Source organism: Pungitius pungitius, chromosome 21 (assembly GCF_949316345.1).
Source record: "Pungitius pungitius chromosome 21, fPunPun2.1, whole genome shotgun sequence".
Taxonomy (NCBI): domain Eukaryota; kingdom Metazoa; phylum Chordata; class Actinopteri; order Perciformes; family Gasterosteidae; genus Pungitius; species Pungitius pungitius.
This window is the reverse complement of record NC_084920.1, coordinates 10,675,013-10,692,590: the sequence shown is the minus strand read 5'-3', so window position 1 is coordinate 10,692,590 and position 17,578 is coordinate 10,675,013. Positions and strand designations below refer to the sequence as shown.

Below are 17,578 nucleotides of genomic sequence, written 5' to 3'. Positions count from 1 at the left end.
ATTGAACTCGCAGGGAATTTGGTAAACCAGGACGGGCCAAGATGTATCAACGGCCGACGGGCTCCAGTCATCTGTGTATTTCATGACTTTTTTCTTTTTAATCTCCATTCCCTCGCAGAGAGCCAACAGACCCTCACACTGGCACCGGTGCGTCTGTGAGACACAGCTGGCCAACTGCAGCCCGCCGAGCCCAGGGGGCGGGAACCGAGAGGAGCGGCATGGAGACGGGCCGTTATCCTGCTGGACCAGGTGTGCTCAAAGCCAGGCTATGGTGGTGGTGGTGGGGGGGAGTGGGGGGGGCAGCTCATCTGGAAGCGAGAGACACGCACGCACGGTGTCTTTCGGTCTGATCTCATTCGAGAATGAGCAGCGTTCTTCACAGCTGACGGCGGCTGGATCGGGGGCCACGGGGCCCTGCAGCACGTTGAGTATCGGCCCGGCTCAATGTGATCCCTTCCTTCCTTCCTTCCTTCCTTCTTTCCTTCCTTTTGTGCGCATTCAGGTGTGCGGTTCCCAAAGCGGCCAGATCTTCCTGTGCCGGACGTCGCGTGGCCGTGAGCGGGCTGAAATGTTTTCACGGCCCGGTGCCTGTGCTAAACTCACAATGCTGGAGGTGAATGTCAAAACAAATAATCGGTCACACTTTACGTTTCATGAATATGGATATGATGCGTTATAATATGCTTCTGGCACTGAGTGATTAAAGTTAGAAGAACTGATTCATTGTAACGATCACACGCTATAAAATAAAGCTTTGCAGGATGGCTTACAAGGTCAATATCATGATAGAATGCACCTTCTTTCACACAAAACACCAAGAAATGAATGAAAACATAAAACTAACAAAGCTTTTGAGATATCCGAGTTTCCCAATTGAGTACTTATATCTGTCATTTCATTTGCTTTTATTAGATAAGGTCTTGGACTTGGGCTTCATGCTGCACAAAATATTTCTGAAAAATGATTACTTGCAATTTGAGACCATTTTTGGGCAACGAAAATGGAAATAGCTTTGGAAACATCGGTAGACTGAAGTTATGGGCAAGAGACAAAGCAACAAATAGAAAGACTCTAGTTGGGAGTGCAGGACCACAGCCATGGACAACCTCCAGGGAACCCCCGCTTCACCTGGAACGTTCCTTGACTTTACATCACGACCCTTATAGTGACACTAACGAGTACTCAATTCATTCCAATTCATGTGAATAAAAGCATTCGGCCAAAGCATCTGGTTACATGGCGCCCGGCTGAACTTCCCCTTCGCCAAAACCGTACAGTCACTGTGTCTTTTTACCTTAATCGTGGTCCATTAAGAAGCCAAATGCAGGTATTGCTTTGATCGGAAAAACGCTACACGCTCCTAACACAGCAGCGATGTGACGGTGAACTTGGGTAAATGGCGCTACAGATCGCTCTTTGAAAATGCATGTGTCTATGCTAGGAGCTGAAGCAGTGAGTTTCCGATTCATTCATTCATGTATGTGTTTTCTCCAAATTGCAGCCGCCGTTGCTGAGATGGGTGATGTGTGTTGACTCCGAGTCGCTCAGTTAGTTCCTGGAGGAGTCGCTGCTTGGTGAAAAATGATCACCTGGGTGAATCTGGATGAATCGAAACACTGAAGGTATCGGAAAAGCGGAACACTTTCCTTTCTTGTATTCCGTTTCTAGATGCCGCTTTGTTATTATAACTGCCAAATTTGGCGAGGCGGGTGTGTTACATTCTAAAGAACAACCAGGTTCAAATAGATTCCCGGTATTGCAAATAGATTTGCATGTCAAAGGCTGAACTGTTTCGAGACAGAATCACAACTTAGTCCTCGGCGTATTTTTAGATGAAAGTAATCCAAACTACGGAAGGCGGCGGTAAATTGAGCTCTTTATTATTGAGGGAAAACAGGAAGAAAAGAGCGGAACTAAAAAAATAAAAAAAAAAAAACATCAAGGATCTGGGAACATCCGTGTGATCGTTGAGCCTTCCTTTATTGAGGGGGACTGTATATATTCTCTGCAAACTGCTGACACCTCACATGCACCGTATACTGCGAGAGAGAGATAGAGAGCAGCTCCCTGCACATAAAGTATGCAAAGGGTTCGATGGGGGGGGGGGGGGGGTGACGAGAAGGGGGATTGGTGCTAATGTCGGCATTTGTCCAATAAAAGAAAACCTTCCTGCCGGATTTCTCACGACGAAAGGCTTCTTCTTCTCACGCATTTACCTCTCGAAAAAAAATAGAAGGACACCCGAGGAAGAACCTGATAATGACGATGGAAGCAGGTCCAGCTGGACATCGTTTTGTCATTAGCAATACGTGCGGTCGCATTGCTCCTCTCTGACAAACCCAGATTGCTCCTGGTCTCAGCGGCGCGCTCTATCCTAACACGTGCTCGCTGGCCTAACGGGCTCATTGCTTCCCGTGGGTCTCTCCCCGGCCTCATCACCTGCTGCCCATGTGTTTCTCCGCAGGCAGGGGCCAGGACACATCGCGCACGCCACGCCGGGGCAACCACCCGCCCATTGTGGGAGCGAGCTCGAGGGCCACAGGGTATTTTCTTATTCCTTTTCCCTCAGAGTCAACACCAGCGGCTTAGAAGAAAAAGAAGCTGCCTCACTTAACGGAGTTCGTTGGAACGTTCCAATGGCCGCGCGCACATTCATTCAATTCGACGGTTAGCGGTAATACCAAATCAAACACTTGGTGTTGGGCTCACAGAACCACGGTTCTTGGTGCTTGGCAACAACAAAGGTTGACATAATGATCTTACCCCACAGTAGTTGAAAACCACTGGATGATTGCAGGCCTAAATTTACATCAAACCAGACGTATTGAGAGCAGTTGACACAAAAAGAAAAACCTTTTCCATTTAAGCCAGAAGATACAAAGAAGTGATTTAGAAATCGCACTTCTATAAAGTTTGGAGACTAAAGTAAAAGAGGAAAAGTCTAAATTGCGTCCCAGTGGCTGGAAGATTTTTCGTAGTATGCCTTGACAGGAAGACAAAGCGTGTTTTGCGCCAAAGAAATGGAGCTATGGGGTATTGGGAGGCAGCCCATCGTAGGACGGGACGTGGAGCAGAGCAGGACGGCAGATCTCAGGCATGACTGCACGGCCGTCATCAGCAGTGGGGCCACGTCCAACCCCGAGGCCCCTCGCCCTTCACCTCCCCGGCCTGGATAAGGGGAGCTAGCGGCTGCTCTCCGACACACATGAGGGTGTGCTGGATTCCTTCAGACGCAGACAAACCGAGGGCTGAGCATTAAATTCCACTCTAAAAGGTCCTCGGTGATGGGAGTAACAGCGGGCCCCGCCTAGACGAGCAAAATCCTTGGGTATCGATTGGAAGTCTGCTCCACCCGGCTGCTGCAAGGGCAGAATGAAAAACTCCACATCTCAAACGCGCCCTGCTAGACCTTGTTTAATCCCACGTCACGCTGTGATGATGCCTCACGTTTAGGTGAGCTGCTTGAACTTCAGAAGACATTCTTCAACTCTACACGTCTGAATCAGTGTGAGCTGACCTCCAGTCAAGTTTTCAATATCCTGCAGTGATGTGGAAGTGTACTCGGGGAGTGGCGAGTCCACCTCCGCGGTCTGAAGAACAAGTTTCATTAAATGTGGGGAAAGTAAAACTCTTAGCTCAGCGTCAAAACCACAGCTATGACTAAAAGGTAGTAGCTTAACCTTAACCTCTGTAACTACAGGGTAAACCCAGGCGGAAACCTCTAGTTCTGCAGAGTGAAGCCAATGCGAAAGTGTTAAAACTGTTATTGTCTCAACCGACCAGGGGGCGACTCTTGTATTTTTATACAAGTCCATGCGGAATTAACTCTTCTCTCTTGAGTTTTACCTCAGTAAACATTGGAAACATGAGTTGATGGTCAATCTCTATTTTCAAAACTTCTTCAATACAGCATGATGTTTATTTAGCAAATGATGGTCTATTTATAGTCACACAGACCATAAAGCAGAGCATGCTTTCCTGTGATTGACAGGTCGCAGTCGTATAGACTGTCACAACTTCTCTGCATTCCAAATACGGAAGATTACGTTCTTCGCCAAACACAGCGCTCCAAAGTGTCCCCAAACCAATGTGACTACATCCACTCTTGATATGCCATTACTGCATGAACCTCAACACCATGGCGAGGACCGAAAGCTATCAGCTTAACGTGGCTTTGACTACCAACACAAATAACAACCATACTTCATTTTGGATGAAATGCTTTCATTTCTGCTTGTGGAGGGATTCCTTCACAAGTTTATCTATGGGCTCAAAATACTGCATATTACATCCCTTTAATTAAAAATACCAATTGCCCCTTCCATACTTCCCGAGACAGCATTCCACATTTTCTGACTATCCTAAATGACCTTTAATGTCCCGGAATTATATTCTTTAACACTTTTGCTAACCTTCAAGCACTTACACACATCAGCTAATGTCCAGGGGACGAGGCGATGGAGGCAGAAATGGTACTTAAGGATGAAAGAAGCTGAATAATAATCCAAGCAGATTAATACCGTTCTCCTCTCCCATTTGCTGTTCATTAACTCACTCTCCGCCATTACGGCTGCAGCTCAAATGAAAGGAGAGAAGTTCACATTGGCCATCATTAGAAGCATCGGAGATGGAGGTGGAGGATGGAGAAGGGAGAGACGTGTGCTGATTAGTGCAGCAGTTATCCACACCTTAATCAAGGCCCAGTAATGCTTCCTCGCCCTGGAAAGGCCACTAAATGCAACAAAAAAAAAAAGAACCGTTTAGCATAACAGGCTGAGCACTGGAGGAAGTCAATTGGAGGTGCCACCGGAGTTTATTGCCTGCAGCTTCTTGACGAATAAATATTAAAGTTGACATGCATGGTAAAGTCATTTTAATGGCTTAAAACAGCTTTTGGGTGCCAGGAAAAAGATATAAAGGTTTAAATGGATAAAGAGGGCTAAAAAGGTAAGATGAGAACAGAGTGGACATGCATTTATTCATAGGCAGAACAAGCAGCATTTCAGCCATGGTAGAACTCTAGCAGAGATTGAAGCATCAGGCATTATGAATTGAAAGGCAAAAGAGTATTTGGTTTTGATTTGGATCATTGCCGCGATGCATTTGAATCCACGTCTTGCGCTGACCTTATGAAATGGGAAAGATGGGAGAACCCAGGACGCCTTTTTTTTATTATCCCTGAATGGGATTTGGAAAATAATAAGTAACAAAGACAGTGTGGAAAGGGTAGAGGACGATGTGCTTAAGAGCTTTCCTGAGAGAACCGTTTTAGTGAAAGCAACCAACCTTGACCCGTCTTTACCGATCCTGTGCATTCACACGACTAACCTCAAGGTTTGTCTCCCCCGAACAAAAAGTACCACAACATTTTCTTAACTCTGAAATTACAGGGGGCGTCTAGTGCGGGTACCGCCTGAGCGTGTCGGCAATATCACGTCGATTTTTCATACAGTATAAATGGGCATGTCATTATTTATAGCAGTACAGCAGCGTTCATATTTAATACTCTTCCGGCACTGTTTCAGTCCCTTAAGTGCATCCCTGCAGCTCCGCCAGCGTTGCCAAAAGTAACATTATGTCATCAGTATCGCTTAAACGCAGGTCTGTGGGCCAGGTGGGGGCGGGTAAAGGAATCTGGGCAGGAAGGAGGTGACCTTGCCTGAGAGCATATCATCGTCCATATGTTTTTCTAACCACTTTTCCGAACCCATTTTCAATATACTCACGGCCAATTTAAGTGAATCCAAACAAACCAAAGTCACACGTGTCCTGTGAGGTACATGCACACGTGGTTTCTCGAAAGGCTGGTGGCTCTCAAGAGAGTATTCAGTATGCTCTCTTGGACTCACACTGTGAAGCAACTTAAAGCAGCGGACATTGTGTAATAGAGTGTATATGGAGTTGGATTTCATTTCATTTTAGTGGGCGTAGCTTTTGCACACGGCAGCTCTTCTGGCGTGCTGGTACTCCAAACTCCCCCTCTAAGCAAGTCCAGAGCATCCCTAACACACGCGGTGCTTCTATGTGTACCACTGGCTTGATGGCTTTTGCGTCATTGTTGAGAGAAGAAGGAATGAAAAGGATGATTTTGTTCTCCTTGATTGGTAGAAGAAAACCAACCGCTGTGTTGACCCGTGATGACGCCTCTGCTGATCGCGCTCATACTAACCAATAACTCACGGCTGCACATGCAAGTGTTCCGGTGCGGCCTGTCGCCGCTGATATGTCCAAAGGTGTTTCGGGCAAACAGCTATTCGGTCGATGAGGTGTTTGAAAATGTGGCTTTTGAGCCAAAGATTCAGTGTTTGCTTGTTTGGAAGGAGAAAGGGAAAAAAGATTCCGGTTACCCATAAAGACGGGATAGCATAAAGGAGTAGAGCTTTCTTTTTTGAAGCGGTCCACCTTACCCACAGAAGGCCGTAATGTACTGAAACAAAGTACTTTTTTTTTTTAATGCCCACTATCGTACAGACACAGAGAGCCGGAGTCAAAGAAAAACAGGGGCTATCGGGTGAGAATGGCGCCCTATTACGTATCTCTACCAACTGAAATGCGAGCCAATACAAACCTGACTATCATCACGCTGCCATCAGGGCCAGTGGGGTCTCCAGAGACAAAAATGACTGATGAAAATATGGCATTATGGGGAGAAAGAGGGAGTGAGAGAAAAATATGGAGTAAGCCGGCGGAGGAGAGGACTGACGGAGCAGGTGTACCTGGCATCCGTCTTGTCCCTGCTGATGGATATACGAGTGCCGGTGCCCCGGGCCAGCTGTCTGCCGCTGTGATGGATGAGAGATAAGTGGTGGAAAACATGTAGATTGAAATTGACAGACGGCGCAAAAGGGTGTCACGCTACGAGTGGACGGACACGGCTGTGAAAAAAAGCCCAATGTCGCATGACTCTGCTACATTTAGGTCATAGGCAGTAAAACAAATAATTGGCGAGCATGTAGATATAACCGATGAAAATGACATACAAGAAGAAGACCGTGAGGAGCTTCTGAAGCTCCTCTAGGAACCGTTTTTAATCTCTTTAATTTACTCGCTGAAAGGCTTGCTGTAAATAAGATAAAACCTATGCAGATTCAGTATTTGGATTCAAGAGACAGATACAAAAATAATGGTTTTAATTAGAGCCGAGATTAGTATGATATATTCATTCATCACATGAATGAAGTAAATATAATATTTCAACGCAGTTAACAGAACTTTGCTGTACTTTGTTTCCGTTAGATCGGAGGGACCCAGGCGGGAGTTGAAGATGGGGAGAGTTTTTTTGGATTGGAAGTAAGAAAACGTAAGTTGAGAGGACAACTGTGCAGAGGAATTCCTCCACGTTTTAGACACAAATGTCGGGGGATTGTTGGCACTTGAGAGCAAAGCGCACGAGAACAACAGGAAGAGAGATTACTCATTAAGAAAAACAAACTTTTAATCGCAATTCGTAATTTTCAAAACAAGCTATTAATTAGTTGTTGTTTTTTTTAAATCCATTTGACAGCCCTCAATGTAACTGTATCTTACATTTTAAATTATGTAACCAACAGCATATTTTCACCTGCCTGCAAAATGCCAAACTCTGGTCCGTGGACCATAAGTTAGAAAATTAGAAATTAGAAAAAAGGTCTGGTGGTGTTTGCCCAGAAGTGAGTTTGTCAGAACTCTACAGCCCCTGCCTTCTCTTGTCTTGAGAGTGTAGGCCAGAGGCCGACATTATCTTACCAACATTACACACCGCTGCTTTAGCACAAACGATGGAGAAAATATTATCAGGGAAATCTAAAAAATGGGATTTGCTCCCTTTTTTCTTTCATTCTGATCCAGTCCGTGGAGCGTCATACTACCAGCTCTGGATGGCGGGAACGCCACGCTTCAACAGCGCTCCTAATTTAACTAGTTTGTGCGGGAGGGCGCTCCGACACTCGCAGTGACCATTTACAGACACGCGGAGACATTTACTGCCACCCCCGGATCAGATCTAATCATCTTTTATTTAACACTGTCTATTGTGAGTCTGCTGTGAGAGCAATGCCAAATAAGTGGAGTACTCCTTCATTCAAGCTCTTACAGGAGCCATTATACAACCATTTCCCCAAGCTGGCTGGAACCGAGGATGATTTGTGAGTTGGACATTTATGTGTCAATCAGCAGAGTGTGATAGTTGTAAGAGAATAGAACCCATGCACACCTAGAGGGGATTTGGGGAGGATGCGTGGGGGCCGGTCAGGGTTTGAATGACAGAACTAGAGGACAGGTCCGCCTCGTGTGTTTGTCCTGGTGCCCGATGGAGAGGAGGCAGGGATCCAGGTGGAGGTTTATCCTGAAGCTTTTGTTTCCTCCCCCAAGCCAAACAGAGGAGTTAGAAGCACTAAATCGTCCGAATGCGTCTTGGCAATGTGGCCTCGGGTGCTCCTCCCTCCATCTTTGCTCATTGTATATAGCATTCATTTACTTTTCCTCATGATTTATCATTTCATTATTTTCATTTTTTTTCGAAATGTTCTGGTTCCTTTTACCTGGTGGTTAATTATTATTGAGCCATCTTGAATATAACTTCAATCTGTTTCTTTAAAATGAAGTATCTCTTTATGCTTGAATTACAATATATCTTAAAAGAACTTCCTAAATGATTAATGAGACCTGTAGTTTCTTAGGTAAAGCATAGAGGCACTTGGCCAGCATTCTGTGTACCACAGAGAAGCAGCAGGGACCTGAAGCGCTATCATGCTGCTGTTAGCCAGTTATGTTCGCTCAGAACACTTGTAGCTTCCTACAAGCACTCCGCATTAATATGCAGGGCAACATTTCATGCCAAGAGGCATTACTATAAAACAACATCTGCTACCTTTCATCAAAAGTAATAGACTTGAATTAACAGGTTTGAAGAGTGTGTATGTTTGCTGGATAACATCATAACTGCGTTTTCGCCAGAGGCCTCCGATATGCTTTTACAGCTCCAAAGAAAACATGAGAACTTGCAATTGTTTCACAGCGTAAATACGTTCAGATCAAACACATAGAATCCACAAATCTCATGACGAATATAAATGGATGTAAATATTGAAGTCCAATCCATCTTATCACCTCATATGCTCAGCCTTCTATTGGCCTCCATCCTCGTCCACTGCAGGTAACGTTAGCGGCGTCGTGCAGTTTGATGATAGGAGTCGGACAATCAACTGAAAGCTAATCAATTAGCTAATTAGCTAAACTGTGGGTGTATAATAAAATGATAGCCGTTACAGAGACAGAGCGGGGATGAATCAGCACTGACAAGGTGAAGCCAGCCACGTGTTCACCGGCTGACAGCTCAGGTGCTCAGAGAGATGGAGACACAACAGATTACATTTAGGCCACTGCAGAGAGAGAGGGGGACAGAGAGGGGGGAGGGGGGGGAGGGAGAAAAAGCACGAGAAGGAAAGAGGAGTCCAAAAAAAAATGAAATGTAACCTTTAGAGATTACGATAGTAAATAAAGCCCGCCTTTCTACTTCCTTCGACGTGTCTTCCCTGGTTCCTAAGTGGCTAACCCAGAATGACACAAAGGCTGTGGTGGACATGGTATGACCAGAATGTGTTCTCCTCAGAACACTTCACATTGTGTGAAAGGTAGAAAAGGCAAAGGCGTTTCAAAGCACTGTTCTGCTCTTATGCTACATTTTATATCTTCATACGATAACATCAAAATACATTCACCAATCCCATAATAATGGAGAAATACACCTACCCTTACAGCATTAGCTGTGAGCTGCACTTTCATGTTACAAGACAAAATAAATGCAATCTTACAAAAGTTGTATAATTAGCATAAGCAGCCCACCGAGGGGACAACAGCAGAAGGTGTTAACGCGCTGGCATCAGCTCATGGCATCAACTTGGAAATAGAAGCCAGGCCCCCTCTTTCCTTTTAGATTTGCTCTTTTGCAACGTATCTTCAGTTAGGTAAGCCACATTACTATACGAGAATTATTGTACTGCGAATGTTGTGATCGAATCGAGGACAGAGTAAATAATCATTTCTATAGACGGAGCTAAAAACAAAGGTTAGCAAACACATGACCTAATAACAGCCTGTTAAGTCGAGTGTAGTTCAACCTGAATTATTAAGTAACTTTGTTAGTGTCTGTAGAAAATGTACCCCTCTCCTTCCAGAAAACATCAGCGCCAGCAAAGGCCCTGAAAGCCCCATAAGACACAGAACTACAGAGGGAGGCCTCGTCCTCCCTGGAGACATCATTACCAGCTCCCTGCAAAGGGATCCATGGATGGGAGGAAGAGAGGGACACACTTTTCAAACAAGTTGGAAGAGCTGAACAGACCGACCGAAACACCAATTGCATGAGACGGCCATTTTATATTATATTATGACCGGCTTATGGGAGCCTCTTTGACCAAAGTCTTATTCTCCTTCTGCTTTCATCCCCACCACAGGAGCCATTTGTAAAACCTGTGCGCTGTCAGACACCTTCCTCTGACCACAGGTCAGCAGTACACCTTCCTCGGACCCCCCCTGTGACCCCCCCCAGGCAGATGCCGCCGAGCACACTCCAGATTCCTCTGTCAACCGAACCCTTCTCGCGCATGCCTTCCAAGCGGGGGGCGGAGCCGTAACAAAAAGCACCACGCCAGCGCTTCGAAGGGCCAAGGCAGCCGAGGGTCGGGGGGGAGGAGGGGGGGGGGGGGGGTCTGCATGCTGAGCAGACAACCCGCAGCTGATTCAAGTTTGCCCGGGAGGACACACACAAAGGCGACGGATGCGTGGGACGAGGACTCCAAGCTTTTTTTTGGTTTTGTGGTTGAAACCAACCTTGAAGTGGATTGGGCGCTACGCTGCGCTCTGGATCCATGTGGCGGTCATCGGGGCTCAAGGAGCTGTCTCAAACAGTGTAAAGAGTCCAAGTAAAAGCAAGCCGCACAAACAACCGACGCTTTGTAACCTCACTCGGATTAAAACTCCCATCTGATCCCGTGTGTTGTTTTTACTTATCTCCCTCCACTGTGCCTTTGGAACCAAGAGTTCATTCTGTACCAGTCCCCTGAATGCACGATTTGTTGGGATTAAGTTAAGTTTGTACATTTTTACCAGGTGTTCTCCAAGGTTTTCGTGTTTTCAGTGTGAGGGTTTTATCATTTCTGTCTAATGAAGGCAGCAGGAAATATAGGACACATTAAATAAACATTATAGTCTCTTAGTGCGGCTTGTTTGTGAGATGTAAACCTCATGTTTGGAGGAAACACACAAATGATGACATTAAAATGCAGAGTGTTTTCTAGAACACCATGAATTACTCATTACTCCTTTCCAATTTCACACCTGTGGGCCTAAAAGGCTTCTTTTCAGGGTTTAATGACTACGTGGGGAACAAAATATACCTTGATATTATCATACTGAAGCCCCCTTTCCTTTGCTTCATCGTGCAGGGAGTAAAATTAAAGCAAATCTGATGAGGGATTTCTCTTTCTCGCTTCACTGTAGTGGTGTTGCTTGGAAGTTGTTGAGATTTTTTTTTGCAGTTTATTTCGCTTCCTCGCTGCGTGCATCCTGTACGCACTCTTCAAACATCCCGTTCTATATATAGAGAGAGTCTGAGAGTTCAAAAAAAGCAATTTGCCGTCACAAGTTTGGGATGCAGAGTGCTGGAACAAGGTCAAGTTAGGAAAGCGTTGGCCGCCTTCGGAAGGAGTTCACTGCGCTTTGGCAGATGCTGCGATGGACGACTTTCTGGGGCGTCCAAAAGCTTTTCTCTCTGTATAATCAATCTGAGTAATTGCCTTTTCTCATTTTCTGTATGCTCCCAAAAGAAGTAACTGCATCAAACACCCATCTGTCTCCAAGGCTCCCCTCTGTTTGGTCGGGGTTCGTGTCTGTAATCGCAATGCTCCCTTATTTTTAAACACAGCCATAAGGAGCAATGTTTGGTGACCCGAGCCTGCCCATTCCTGTCCTCCCACCCCGTCTTCCTCCCCTCTTTCTGTCCCTCTGTTGAGCGGTTTTTGATTGAGATCGAGACTCACAGATGGACATGCCATGGATGCTGGCTCCGACGTCGCGATACACATGATAAGAATTCCTTGGGCTCGCGGGGGCCCCTGCATCGCTCCGGGGGAAGAGGGAGAACAGGCCTCGGTCAGATGGCCCGGCTCTTTTTTTGTAATGCGGCATCAACCGTGCAGCTCCAGCCAACCCAAACGTGTTCCTAATGAACTCATATCAGTCGTTTGCATAATTCAACGGTCACACTTTGCGATGCATTCTCCACCTTTTTTGCAAACTGAAATGGGCTTGTGTTTGCAGAAGTAGACCTGTCAGGCCAGTGACCGTTATGTGTACAGCAGCTAACGTTTGGACGTGACAGGAGTCTGAAAGGGACAGCTGTCCCGCTCACAAGCCATGAGGAATGTGGGAACAATGCAGGGTCGTAGTAGTCTATTTAAACAAACGATTTCTTCCTTAATAAACACCTCCATGCTGCTCCATCCTGCTCAAGTTTACATTCATGTTTGCAACGGTGGGAATGTGAAAAGGACGCCATGATAATGTATAACTGCTTCATCGTTCAAAATATGGACCTAACCTGGATGGCATGACCTGGATGATGTCGTGGTTATCGACCTGTCCTCTTTTTCACGTTAACGACTTCTTGTAGATATATCAACGAATGCTAGTTTGTACCTTATCAATTTATCGTTTTAACTTTAAATTATCAACCAATTGTACGATATATGGATAAAATATGACTGATTAATTTAACGTCATCAACTTATGCCAATACAATATCTGGGACATGATCAATTTTATTTCATCATCTTATCGTACAAAGGAAATAACCTGGTTTTAAGTTAATGTCACTTGCACTTTAGATGTACTTTATATCTAAATACACATTTTTTTTTAAATAGAAATGTATTTCAAAATGATATACTTGCATTACTTTGCTATTACATTATCATTATATTATTATAAAGTAGCATAGACAAACATCTTAAAATGACAATCATATTGTGTATTTCTATTCTTTTTGGGAGAATACATCATCTAACATCATTAGTTATTGTTACAGGCCTTTGCTGCCCTTTAACAACTTCAAATGGCATTAAACTGTTGGTACGCCACCGGCGACAAGTAAAAATCATTAGTTGTGAAACCCCCAGCAGACACAAGTTAGAGTGCATCTGCTTCAGTGAGCTGAAGCCAAAAGGAAATGATCTGTTGGTCCAGGAGCACATGCGTGCATCCCTTCAGCTACCTGCAAACATCTGCAGTGAGCCCACCTGGAAAAGACCCAACACGAAGCAGCGGGACCCGCAGCCGCCTGCCGGCGTTTCGCAAATCCGAGTGATAGCGCACACCTGCTATTAAACACACAGCATTAACGCCGTGTGCAGGGAGAGATTTGGCGACCGGCTCGACTCTCTGGCTGCTCGAGTGATGTCTGATTGGTCGGCTGGCCGGCCGGCTGGGCAAAGCTGAGGAGGCGTTTATTTCATCTGGAGCGAAAGTAGCGCTGCCATCCAAGAGCTCGCTGTGTGTTGTTGTACCTCGCACTCGTTGTAATTAGGCAGACTCGGGGGGGCTGCCAATAGCTTACGCTCACACACGCTTCGACACATTCACAGAAGCTGTGGCTTGTCACATTTCCTCGTCAGTTTTCACGAGGTATACGGGGAAGTAGAGGTTCCCTCGGAAGGGTCACGGATGGTCACCGCTTCAAGGTGCCACTTTTTGCTGAACTCGGAATTCCATTCGACGAGACTCGACCACTAAATGCCTCTCTTTACGCAATACACCACCTGGCACCATGGTGTTCACACACGGCTTATCGGCACCGAACCCCGGACTTCCAAAGCAACCGCGTCCCCAGATGTGAGGAACGCACAGCGATTGTAGCGCTAATGGTAAAAAAGTAGTGAGAAATATGAAAAGGACAAAATACATTTGGTCCCATTTGATGAGCACTATTAATAAATGGGCAAGAAACAACAATACCCCCCCCCCCCTCTCCTCTCAGGCAAAGTGATTACATGTATTAAAATCTAGGGAAGTAATTGCAGGGTAAACATTAAATAAAAGGAGCCTTTTTCACAACTGTCAATCGCGCACGTTTTCCCTGACATTAATTAAAATGTCTCTTTGGAGGTCAATTACATTTCAATTCATTAGCTACAATACAAGGCGCCATGCAAATCTATTAAAAGAGGAGCGCATGGTGTGTGTGTTTGTTATAAATGGGGGGGGGTGGGGGTGGGGGTGGGGAGGGTTAATCCTTCTCTTTGCTTTCCTCCTGGGCCGAAAGTGGGCTTAAGCTCTCTCCATGTCGAGGCGGCGAGCTGAGCCGGCGCGAGCCAGGGCGGGAGCTCTTTACCGGTCTCTGTGGCGTGTTTGGCCAAGGCTGACTGGCTGCCAAACAGCCAGAGACAGAGCGGGGATGAATCAGCACTGACAAGGTGAAGCCAGCTTCGTGTTCACCGGCTGACAGCTCAGGTGCTCAGAGAGATGGAGACACAACAGATTACATTTAGGCCACTGCAGAGAGAGAGAGAGAGACAGAGAGAGAGACAGAGAGAAGGAAGGAGGAGTCCAAAATAAATGGCTTTTGGTCTCTGGAAACTTTTTCTCAGAGATAAACGAGTAAGTTGGACTTGGGTTGTGTGTGGGTGTTAATGTGCGTTGTCAATGCGTGGTGGAGTGGGTGCAACGGGTTAGGGACCAGTGAGAGAAATATACTTGTTATTTGTGAAGATGCCTGATTTACCCGAGGGCGCGCTGCTGGCTGTGTGAATAATAATGAATTCATAGCAAAGGAGTAACACATTGTCATGGACAGGGGGGCCAGCTACCTTTTTTAATATGCCAACTGCCATTTTTTAATTTCTTTGTTACCATTCCACTACGTTTATCATCTTCATGTTACAATCATGGCACTACTTTAGTTTTGCAGCTCTATACAAGGAGGTTATTATGAACGGATGGCAGTCGAAAGTATTATTTCTACATACTGTGTGCTAATGCTGTTCATCAGCAGTACATCATGTAAGGAAGGCCACGGGTACTAGCCAATCAGAGGCAGAATAGGGAGAGTCTTAGAGGGAATGCGGTTTGGCCAAAAACAATATATTGTAAATAACAGATCTCGCATCTACCCATGGCTGTGAAGAGGTCACTTAGAATGTGGATAAGAGGGCGCTTCAGCAGATTTCAAGAAATGTCGAGCACACTTGTTGCTAGCGTGCCAATAGTGGCATGCCTCACTAAAGTTGCTGAAGCACATGGCAGTCTGCTTGTTATTGGTAGAGGTTATGGGATTGAGATAGATGGCTTCAACTACTTCTCTCATAATACTGAGGCCGAAATTTACATTCGGACAACAACTCAATCCAACACCATCGCTCTCATCATCCTAAATTTAAAATGCTTGGCAGGTGATTGGTTGAACCATCTGTCAATAACCATCCATCACTGACTCCCTTCTGCCATATGAGCCAACTACCAGCGTAGCCGGTTGGACGATCGCACTGCCTGTCCGTCCCCTAGCGGATCCCTATTGTGCGATCCACCGTGGTCTCCCACCGTAAACCAAGCCATGTTTGAAAATCATTTCCAGGAGGAGTAAATTTAAAATATGGACAGAAAATATAGCGGGAGAAAGACAATGCCATTCAACAAAAAGGTCCCTATGTCAGAGGGTCGGGCTGGCGCAGGTTGCAGGGAGGAAGGGAGGACTCAAACGCAGGGGTTTCCGAAACGAAGTGCTCTTTATTCCAACAAAGACCATACGTGCTCCCACGACGAACGACAGTAGACAATGACGCGACAAAGGACAACTGGCACACAGGGCTTAAATACACAAGGGAGGTGCAGGTGATTGGACACAGGTGGAATCAATCAGGCAATCACAGGACAAGGCAGGAAGTGAAGTTACCCAGGAACACAAGAGACATGAAAACTACAAAATAAGACATAGAGCAGACCCAAACCGTGACACCCTAGCTAGATCCAAACCTGGGACGTTACGGTTAGGGGGCATAAGAAAACGCGTATTGTTACTAAAAGACAGGATGTAGCACGTAATCCAAGTCACTCCCCACCACAGTACTTATTTTGCAAGTTAGAGAGGACTAAGATGAGTCCTCTGGAGTCACTGGAGTCCATGAGGGAGCGGCAGGGGAGCACCCGCAAAAAGAGAAATTAAATTAAATTTTAAATAGAATTGACACTGGCGAGAAAAAAGTCTCTGACTAAATGAGTAAACTCATCCAACAGTAATTCCATGGACCACAATCTGATTTGGGACCCAACATGAGCCTTTTGTCGTTCCATTTAGCATGTACCATAGGTGGTGAACTCCGATGCATCCCATAGGCTGTAGGACCGCCCAACCATAAACCATGTACTAAGTGACGGCATGTAAACATAAACATATCATAACATTAATCTCAACAACGCAACTTTGCACTTTAGGAAGCACTTCTGTGAAGGCTATGCAATTAGCTGCTATCACATGGCACAGGACCGAATGGAACGGTGATGCACGCTGTCCTTGGTGCTCCCACTCCACAGGAGAAAATAACAAACAATATGCATGACTAATCCGCTGTTAGGCTGCTGCCTTTCATCTGTAAAGCCTCTCGGATAAAGTTGAGGCTTTTCTTCTTGAACCAGAACAAAACCATTGTGGATCTGTGAATAGGTGAACTTGTTTTGTGTTTTCATCTCCAGCTGAGCGTTCATTTGGACAAATGGGCTTACATTCTGTGCCAAACCAAGCAGAGGCCAGGAGCATTGATCAGGGCCAGGCTGCCCCATCAAGAGCTAAGAAACAATGTGCGACCCCCACTGCTTCAGTGCCGCATGTAAGGAGAAAAGAAGGGGAAACAAAGCCTGCAATAACGCGCTGCCCTTACCTTGCGTCCGCCCGTGTTCAACTTTATGGGTTGGAGGAAGGGATCAAAGATCATGTGGCTGGTCTCGATGTTAACTGGGGACTGCCTCTTCCCCACCGAGCACAGGTTCCAGGCCGAGTTCACCAGCCCCCAGAACGATGGCACTGCAACACAAACAGAGAGAGAGAGAGAGAGAGCGGAGCGTGAATGTTCTAAAGGGCGAGCATCTGCAGCGGGGAGATACGGCGGAGTGCGTGCCCACCGAGAGGTCGCCCACAGTGGCGGCCAGAGTTTGTCTTGGTCTTCTTTCACATAACAGAGCTTGCCAGACTCACAGTGGGAGAAATGCAATTAGCAAGGCTGGACAGATATGGGCTTGTGATAGCTGGTGGTAGTACTCTGGGATTGGACCTGCAGATTTAACCCCAACGTTTTTTCTTATTGTTTTTGATTTATTGTAAAATGCACATGCATTTCTCACTCAATCTTTTCCTCGGTGTATCGTCATTATCATCATCCCGCCTCATTTTTTTGTGTGATAAAGGTATTTAGCGCTAGATTATTTGATTGTCTTTAGGTTGCAGAGAGAAAACAACATGTTGGAATATTAACAGATGTTGAAGCAAAGTCAGCAAATACTTCAAGTGTCACAATGGGAATGGAAGGTTGCGATTGGATCACAGGTCGTCAAACTA

The 17,578-nt window shown here is 45.8% G+C and overlaps 1 protein-coding gene across 1 annotated transcript in view; it reads right to left on the bottom strand.

Moving 5' to 3' along the window:
• Positions 1 to 17,578, bottom strand: part of ca10a (carbonic anhydrase Xa) — a 142,408-nt gene that overhangs the window by 65,359 nt on the left and 59,471 nt on the right. Inside the window, exon 3 of the mRNA XM_037464001.2 lies at positions 16,905 to 17,047. Coding sequence (XP_037319898.2) covers positions 16,905 to 17,047 — 143 coding nt within the window. The remainder of the gene's footprint in view (positions 1 to 16,904; positions 17,048 to 17,578) is intronic.